The 9,767-nt window shown below is 45.8% G+C and overlaps 1 protein-coding gene and 1 long non-coding RNA gene across 2 annotated transcripts; both read right to left on the minus strand.

The window, feature by feature from the left end:
- Positions 1 to 132: 132 nt before the first annotated feature.
- Positions 133 to 3,653, minus strand: si:ch211-288g17.3 (chromosomal protein D1). The gene is made up of 2 exons (XM_061266772.1): positions 3,483 to 3,653; positions 133 to 2,323 (listed from the first exon to the last, which is right to left on the minus strand). Exon 2 carries the CDS (start codon positions 2,289 to 2,291, stop codon positions 915 to 917), a length of 1,377 nt encoding a protein of 458 aa, XP_061122756.1. The 5' UTR covers positions 2,292 to 2,323; positions 3,483 to 3,653; the 3' UTR covers positions 133 to 914.
- A 1,603-nt stretch (positions 3,654 to 5,256) lies between these two features.
- LOC133144284 (uncharacterized) lies at positions 5,257 to 5,700 on the minus strand. Its single transcript, XR_009710635.1, has 2 exons — positions 5,511 to 5,700; positions 5,257 to 5,421 (listed from the first exon to the last, which is right to left on the minus strand). It is a non-coding gene; the product is annotated as an uncharacterized LOC133144284 (long non-coding RNA).
- Between the last annotated feature and the right edge of the window lie 4,067 nt (positions 5,701 to 9,767).

Here is a 9,767-nt window from a genome sequence, read left to right on the forward strand (position 1 = left end):
ACCGTTGAGCGAAGCCAGCGGCGGCCATCTTACGTTGCCAAACTCTAAACGATAGCCTGAACAATCACGACTGAAATGAAAAGAAATGGACAAATTGGCGGCATAACGTAAACATAGCAAACAAAATGCAAACAAGGTCAACATTTTATTTCAAGTGCATATGTTACAAACTTGTTTCATGTCAAAAACACAAAAATTCAGATAACTTTAATTGGTTGGATTGGTTTCCCCATTCAAAAAGTTCATATGTTTTGGGCACATGGCCATTTTATAATTTTTTGTTTTGTTTTTTCATACGTTGTGACTTAACATCTAAGAACACATTAAAAAAATACATACTCATAACAATATGGAAACTATTTAACAGCTAAGATTGAGATAAGTGAGACCGCACCAATGTGACTTGAAAACAAATAGGGCAAGGGGAAACTTCCAAACACAAAGTAAGAAATCATGGCAGGAAGGCATTTAAGACAGAAGTCTTTTTTTTTTTAAGTTGTTTTTTTTTCTAAAAATGTATTATTTTTTTGAAGAGCAATTCATGAATCTAATATCCAGCAATTAAAACTAAAGAGGTACATTCAAAGCTTTGGCTATCAATGAAAAAATGTAAGGCTATTATATTGACGCAGCACTTGACTGGCAGGGAGATGAAGCGCCTGAATTGAGCTGTGTGATAATGCTAAAAACTGGAATATCCTGTGAGAACTAAATTGGACCTATAAACAGTCTTTCAAAAACAAACAAACAAACAAACAAACAAACTAACTAAAAGGATAAGGACTCTAGTAAGACCTACTGAATAAGACAAGACAATCAGTCGGTAGAAGGATATCTAACTTACCAGACTAAAATGGTGCCTAAAAGTGCAACACCTTGACGGATAGTTCATCAAGCACACCGTTTGAACGACGTCACTCTTGAGAAGTACCACCCTCCTCGGCGGCGGCGGCGTGTTCTTCCTGTTGCTGGGCGGTGGGGTCGTCTTTGTGCTCTCCCGCTTCCTGTCCCTTACGTTCCTTTTCAGCGTTGTCGGAATGGTTGGATGCGGTGTCGTCGGGCGAAGCCGCGCTATGGACTTTGTTCTTGTTGCCAGAGTTCTTGGGGCGTCCCCTTTTGCGCGGCGCGCCGTCCTCTACCGCGGTCGACTGAGGGGGGCGTGGCAAGGCGGGGTTGCGTAGGTGGGCTCCTCGTTTGGATGCGGACTTGCGTGGTCGACCTGGTGTGCGGCGAGGGGGTTCGGGGGCTCCCTCAGGAGGATCCACCAGAGGATACTTTCGAGGTCTCCCGAGGGGCTTCCACACTTTGGGCTTAGCGGGCTCGCCGCGGGAGCCAGAGGGGTACTTCCTGGGTCGGCCTCTTTTTCGTGGTGGTCCGTCGTACGAGGCAGTGGGATGTTTTACGGCGTCTAACTTGGGCGGACGACCTCTGCCCCGACGAGTGGCTGGGACGCCCACCGCAGCCCCGGGGATAGGATGCTTCCTCGGTCTCCCGAGGGGCTTCCACACTCTGTTTTTGGAGTCCTCAGGGGACGGCAGCGGGTACTTCCTGGGGCGACCCCTTCCCGAAGCTACTTTCTTGGGTCTCCCGCGCTTCAAGCTTTTTCTGGGGAGGCGAATGACCAGCCGAGAAGGCGGGATCTGCTTTCTGCGGGGGCGTCCTGCTTGGAAGAGTGCCAAGGACATGGTTGGCTTCTTGTTGACGGAGCCTTTTGGTCGGCCCCGCCCTCTTCTGGGACCATCTACGGTGGGCGCCGGCCGCCGCTCGGCGCTGCTCTTCCTTGGTCGCCCTCTGCCCCGCGAGGTGGCGATGCAGTTGGGTGAGTTGTTGACGGGTGAGTTGTTATCATCATCGCCTAGCTCGACGCGAGGTGCCTTACTGACAGAGCTATCGGTAGGCCCCGCTTCTTCGCTTTCGTCCTCGCTCGTGACATTCTCGGCCTTGCGCTTCCCGGATCCTTTAGGGCGCCCTCTTCCCTTTTTGGGCGTGTCCGTGCCGTTGTCATGGGCCACCTTTTCCACCGAACGCTTGCTCCCGGAGCCCTTTGGCCGGCCCCTCTTTTTGGGCACGTAATCTTCCACCTTGCTCGTGTCCTCGAATCCCACTACAGAGCTGTTGTTGGCGATGTCTGAAACAAGCTCCATGAGGTTTACGTCGTGAACGCTGATCTGCGACTTCTTGGGACCTTTAGGTCTCCCCCTGCCACTTTTTACCACAGAAATGTCCTTATTGGACTCCTGTTGGCCCGGAACGCTACCTTGTTCTTCAAACACTGTCGGTTCTTCTTCCATGCCGTTTGCATTGAATCTTTTACTTAATCCATCTGTGAAGTATAACGTCAAATATTGGCATCTCTTTATCAGTCATCCCGGTCATGGTAATCCACAATGATTGAATGAATGCGACAAGACTTGTTTGTAGAATTTATCTAATACTATTAAATAAAAACAAGCAGTTATGATACTAACAATTTCAAGTCAAATTGATGCCTGGCTGGGCATAAATTTAAACCCTAACCCTCTAAAAATTAAAAATTAATGGCACCCTCAGCACACAATGAATGGCACTGCCCTCTGCGGGTCATTAAGTGGAATGCAAGACCAATTCAGGCACTTTTGGCTCCATTTTAGTCTGTAATGTTTTAAAAATTAATTAATAATTGAATGCAAGGCATTCACTTAAAATCCAATACGAATCACATTTTAATTTTAATATTCTATGCAGACAATAAGAATTATTCAATGGAGGCACTTTGGAGTTTGCTCTTTATTATAGTTAAGACAATAAGTAAGAACAAATATATTTTAAAAACTTCAATTTGGTGCATGATAAAATGCACACTAGTCAATAAAGACAATGGGATACCTTATGAGCAATAAATATAATCTATTATAAATAAATATACAAAGGTAACGCCAAACAGAAAATTAATTTACTCTGTTTCGTTTTTATTAATTTTGTCATTTTATCGCCAGGAAAACAGCCAAATCGTTAGCTGATTAATAATAAGTCCCAAAAATATCACAATAATATTTTCCTATAATGTAGAATTCGCAAAATTAAAGAGTAGTCATTTAAAAAAAAATGATGCTGTCGTTGTTGAGAGGGTGTGTTTATATGGGCTCGACTAAATCCTGGACATCACTCTTAAAATGGCGGGAAGGCGTAGCGACATTCAAGTGTTTCCCCAAATTTATCCTTCACAATAATAACACCGCGCACCCTAATAAATCTATTTTGGTCACGTAATCGGAATATGAAACGCACAAAATAAAAATAAAAAGTGTCCGAATGCGTGCAATTTTTCGCTAAGAAAACGTATCGTGCGCGTTCATCATTTTGCAGCAAACAATCAGTATGTCTTTATGAAGCGGGTTGTTTTCCAGGTGATAGCCGGTTTCAAAATCGACCGCGGCGAGCAGTGAAGCTAGCAAACGTGGCCGTTTAAAACATCACATTCGACCGACCGTCAGTCTTCTTACCTTTACGCTGTCCCCCAAAATGCCTTTGAGTGAATTTAGCAGAAAACCTCGCATGAAAATTTAGCCGATGAAACCCACAAAAATGCACCAAACAATATCGCTGGGACGGCAATATTAAATTTGCTGTCACTTCCGGTGGTCCGTTCACAGCAATCGATCCGTAAGAAACAAAAGTTGCGTCAATTTGTTCCTACATTTTTTTTTGTTAAAACGATCGTACAACCTCTATCTTTTGGGGCAATTGATTCAAGGAATTCTTGATTTTTATTTAAATAATTAAAAAGAAAAATTATAATCCTAAAGGAAAATCGGTATATTTTTACTGCCTAAAACATTATCGACCCAAATCGACCATAGGCATAGTTTTATTATTAATTGAATTAAAATCAGTGATGTTAAATTGAGGTTGTAAAGAAGTATCTTAAACTTTGTTTTATTTAAAATGGTTAATGGCATTTATATACATGCATATACCTTTTTCTTACATACATACATATACACACGTGTATATTTGTAACATTTTAATTATATATTAGGCATTTCAATGTAATGATCTGTACATATCTAATATATAATACTAATGATTATTAGCATAATTATTACATTTTCTTATTCTGCACTAAAAATGTACTAGGCCTTTATTGGTATCATATCAATACGATCAAGTACTTGTTAATTTTTGATAAGCAGGAGGGGAAAAACGATTCCAAAATCAGAATGAGTGCATTTTATACTCACATTTTACAGCGCAAAAAGTAGCGCAATAGCCTTATGCGAAAAAAATCCAAGTAGATACATTGAATATTACACAAATAATGTGATCATTTTATTTTTTCATACATCTATGTAGATTCTGAGTCATACAAGTCATCATAATCCGCAAAGGTTGAATTTGGTCAATATCCTACAAATTTAAGAGTTCAGTATTTTTTGTTTTCTACAAATGTTCCAGAATGACTTGGGCAACTACAGTTGTGTATGCAATCAGGCTAATGATATGGGCAATGCATCCCCAAGCACGATGGATCAGCATCCTCCTGACAAGAACAATGGCAGACATATTCCAGAGGAGGTGGCTGCGGGAAACAGAAAGAAAGACAACCCCACGAGGAAGGGAAAACGTGTTGAACCCTCAGCCCTCCCCATCTTTTTATCCCTCTTCATGCATTTTGCCATGGTTACCAGACACAGCACAGCCACTTCATGTTCTTTTCCAGCCAGTCAGCGGTCTGGGTACTAAGTCTGTCTGGCTCGGGATGCGCAAACGCATTGGTCGCATGTCACAAATGTTTGTCTACCATCATAAATGGGGGGGGGGGGGGGGGAATGTTTGGATTGCATCATTTGATAGGCAATTTAAGAGCACAAACAAAACATTTCAGTAAAAAAAAAAATAAACATCCCTCTGAAAAATAAAGAAAACAAATAGTCTTGGATTCCAACAATGTTCGGCAGGACAAACATGTGAAAAAAGCTCAAACGTGCATGTAAAATCTTTTGGATTATTCTCACTTTAAAATATTTTTAAAAATATTTTATATGTATTTAATTCATCCATTAATCTAAAATTATTTATTATGAATTTTAAAATATTTGTATTTCTTTATGGACCACCATAAGATGGTGGATCATGTTGCACTTTGGAAGTTCCACATTGCCAGTTGAAAAAAACAGAAGGTGCCTATTCCCAACAATATGAATACAAATCAACAGTTTGCTTGTGTGAAGTGTCCATCGCGGTGGTGTCCCTCTGGCTCAATCAACAGGCGAGACATTTCAAAACGACTGCTGTGCTTTATTTGCGGATTGGAATTGTCAGACACGGTGTGCGCTCATTAAACAGCGTGAAAACTAATAACACAAAACAATAAGACAATTGGGAGTCAAGCATATGAAGGAAGTTACCTGCGGCGCTAATCTACGACTCAAGACTTCGCTTCTTCGTTCAAAGATGGAAACAAAAATGACGGAACGATGAGTACAATTATAAAAGTGAAGACGTCTTTACCTTTCACAGTCATCACTCACCATTCTGGACTTTTGTTTCTCAGGCGTTTCGTGATTGGACGCACCCACTACCGCCCCCTAGTGGATATCCCCACCATCTTTCCTTTTGGAAACTTATTCGGCCTTTTTTTTTTGCGTGCGTCTTTGCTCCCAAGGACCTCACCTGTGAGCGTTGACATCATCACAGGTTAAGGGTCTCAGGGACAAGGAAGCACACTGCGGCTCCGGAGAAGAGTGAGGCGCGGGGCAGGGTGGGGCGGGGCGGTCGGGAGGACGTAGATTAGACGAAAATTGCTCGGAGAGAGAAACGTAGCTGCCGCAGTCCGCCATTTTGTGTCGCCAACTGCAACAAGAGACAGTTCGGAAAAGTGTTGAAAAGGTGCATTTTTTTTTTTTTCTTAACTGTTTGGTCTGGACGTACGTGAACGGCGGGATAGGTCGGCCGTTTGGCGGCGGGCCCGTTGCGAGCACGCCGCCATGATTTACCGGGAGCTCCATCTCCCCTTCTTTGTCTCTCTCTGGCCCACTTTAACGAGCCCCTCATGCTGCTCGCTCGCACACGCACCACGGCAGACGCAACTCGAAGTAGCGCAAACGCGACGAAATCGTAGTGGCGACGTCAAAAAAGAAAAGCGGCAAGGGCAAACGACGGGAGGGATGGACGGTCAAGACGTTCGTTTTTGCGCCCGTTATTTGTCAAGTACGCGCGACGCACACCGCCAGCTATTGATCCGTTTCCCGCCACGGAGAGAAGAAAAAAAAAACGATTAATCCAGTGCTTAGGAAAATGAAATCTTTTTTTTTTTTTTTTTTTTTTTTTTTTTGCCCGCTTGCCTTCTGCCAAGTCACACTGGCGAGTCCGAGGCAAGGTAGTATACGAGCGCGCGGGCGTACACGCACACACACACACACACACACACACACACGCGCTATTATCTGGTACAACATCATGTCCTCCCTCCATCTATGAGCAGCTCCTTTCATAAATCTGTCACCTACCGCACACACACACACACGAGCGTGCACGCGAAGATACTTATGCAAGCATGCAGCATCACCATCCACTGCTCTTTCTTCTCTTCTTCCGTCCCCGCCTCCCTCTGCTCCGTCTCAGCCCTTCCTCTCATTTTCATCCTCCCCCCTCTGTCTCTCTCTCTTTTCCCCCTCTCTCTCCTCCGCGGTAACCCCTTCCTTTTTTTTTTTTCTTGCAGGCGTGACGTCCTGTCTCGCCCTGTCTTGGTGTCTGCTCTGCCTTGACACAAAAGACGCTCAGGTGTCTGAGTGTTGGTGGCGGCAATTCAGAGCACATTTTCATATTTCACGTCGCCAAGGTTATTGCAAAGTAGGATCGGGGCCATGGCTTCAATTATGATTGTGGTGTGGAAGTGTACAGTTTAGCAATATCCTGCTATGGGGGGGTTTTGTATGAAATAAATAAATGGATGAATCAAAAAAAAATTCCGTCGCAGCTCTGATGCGACAATTTTGCCGGACCTCTGTAGGAATTTTTTTTTCTGGGAATGGTGAGGCCAAACTGAACGAAAGATTTTCAGATGTAATATAAAAAGCGCAATTGTATCGCAAAGTTGATATTTGCTTTTATTGGGATGTGTCATTGACTTTCAATTTTTCTTTTTACTTTCATCGGTTTTCCTTGAGTCTGCAAAAGCACGACGCGTTTGCTTTACGTCAGTTATTACGAGCGCAACTCCAACTACGGATGCTGACAATGAAATGAAAAAATTGAATTCATTCATTAATCAGCCAGCCTTCCCGCGTTTAATGGCGAAGGTCTTTACTTCTGGCTCGGCAATTTTGTGCGACAGTCCAAGCTAGTAGTCAACCTTGTTTACGTGAATTTGCGACAAAGCATGAAAGTGAATGAAGATGGAGTAAATGAGTTGTGATGCGTTTTGCAAGCCGATTTCTTTCCGCGTGTGTGTGTGTGTGTGTGTGTGTGCAAACCAACGTGCGCAGCTCCCTGCACAGATTGCTGATATACGCTTTTTTTTTCCCCCCCTCCTCGCCCGCCGCAACGCAATGCGGATACTGAGCGTCTGAGCCACTCGCCAGACACAGTGTGGGGCTGGGGGGGGGGCAGAGGGAGGGGGCGGTGGCGGCTGAGGGCGCAGCGAGGCGAGGCGAGTTCATCACACACACACACACATTCACGCACAGTGTTCTTCAGGACGTGGTGCCAACAACCTGTAAGGACGTGGAACAAAGGCTCACTGTTACGCGTGAAAAAATTCAACACTTGCTAATGCTAACTTGTCCGATTTATGACTTTGAGCGTGTCGCAGCACGGCGGACTGCATCAGCAAAGAGCACTGCGGAGGAAAACGGACATCGCCAGACTGGCGGAACCTTCGGCCCTAAAAAGTCCAAGTCAGTTGAGATTTGTTCATTTCGTTTAGACATCGAACTCAACGAAAAGAAAAATGCGTTGTATATAAACGCGAGACAGATTTGTAATCCAATTACAGTAGGTAGTAGAGTACTTGGGGGGCGTGGCCTAATGAGTGACTGTCGCACTTGCGGCGAGACCCCACCTTTGCTGCGTTTAGTGGAAAAAGACGCAAAAGGCTTATTTGTCATTCATTCACCTCCCCGATTGCGTCAAATCATTTCCAAGCCTAAAACAAATCCGAGTTTCTTTCTACTTTCTGGTCTTGACCCGGTCTTTGTGCTGACGGGGGCGGGTGAAGGCGGCAGCAGAGAAGACTTGGCCACACCGCAGGGAAAGCTAGAAGGTTGTACAGTTATCTCCAGGCTGCTTATGATGCGAAACAATACAACCAACTACCTCACGCTGCAGAGCACCTCCTTCGTCCTCTTCAGCGGACTTTTCAGGAACACGGATTTGGCTTCGTTTTTCTCCTAACTTTTCAAAATCAGGTTTCTAGGTTTCGACTCTGTCAGAGGCTGACGAGTGTGAATTAAACCCGGTGAACTTGAGCCCTTCTTGTCTCCCTCTTGTGGCCGTACGGCAAACCGGCGCCCTCCCGCCCACCTGAATGCACGGCAGCCCTTCCCTCCCCTCCTTTCCTCTGTGGAATCACAAAGGCGAGCACTTAACCTGCAGTCGCTCACCATGGGCGTCTGCCCGACCTACTTGCTGGAATCTTCCACGCTCTCAAAGGCTGGATTGAGCACAACCGAAAGCTTCCGTTTGTCATTCGCGAGAATGCGGGCAGTTCCGGTGATTAGTTTCACATGCAGAAAAATGCACGGGAGATAAACCGATAAAAGCTTCAGCATGCAGAGAAAGACGTGTTCAAAGTTGCTCCTGACGAACTTGCTCCTGATGTCACTCACCAGGTCACGCCCCTTTAGGTAACTTGCCCCTAATGTCACTCACTAGGCCACGCCCCTTGACAGAACTTGCTCCTGATATCACTCGCTAGGCCACGCCCCTTTAGGTAACTTGCTCCTGGTGTCACTCATTAGGCCACGATGACTACAAAGCGCGCGAGGTCCAAGCCGATGGACATGGCGAGCGTCGGGTGCAACTTGAATTCTCGCAGTCGCGTCCTCGCCAAGGCGCCGCCCACTCACGTTCAATTTGTGTTTTGACAGCCCTCCCGCACGCTCGTCCGCAGGAGTCATTGATTGCCTGATCGGAGTTAGTTAGCGGGGGCCTCCTATTCAGCCGGGCACAATGCGGCAAAAATACAAGAGTGCTCTATTCACTCGGGCCTGGAGACAAACAAGACGGTAGGGTAGCGGCCGCGTCCCTGACTCCCGCCATTGTGCCGCCGGCTTCACATGATTGAGTGAAAGTAGGTGTTAAGTTTGGCAGCTGCGTCCGCCTCGCACAGACTTCTTTTATTGGAGCGCTTCCAAGCGCAAACCCGTTCACCTCGCCTCGACGCGCCACGCCAATGGACCACCCTGCCGTCCGCCCTCCATTTTCTCACCTCTCCGAGCAGCGGCAACTTTATCTTTTTTTTTTTCCCCTTACTGTGGCAACCTCTCCGTTGTCTTTTTTCGGAACCCCTGCGTCCCCCGACACCCCCCCCCCCCCTTTTCCAACCACACTCGGATCTCATTCAAAGTCAGACCACGCTTGAATGCGGCATGGTTGTGCCAATGCCAGGCAGCTCTTTGCCAGTGTGCCTGGCAGGGGGAGTGTGATGGGAACACCCCACCCTCACCAGCATGCATGCTGGTGTCGCAAGGTCGTGAGAATATCGCTGAAGCCAACATTGGCGAATGTTTCATGTCCGAATGTTTGTGATGGCGATTGTATGTCATCCAGAGGCGTCTTAAAGCGAA

Source organism: Syngnathus typhle, linkage group LG20 (genome assembly GCF_033458585.1).
Source record: "Syngnathus typhle isolate RoL2023-S1 ecotype Sweden linkage group LG20, RoL_Styp_1.0, whole genome shotgun sequence".
NCBI lineage: Eukaryota > Metazoa > Chordata > Actinopteri > Syngnathiformes > Syngnathidae > Syngnathus > Syngnathus typhle.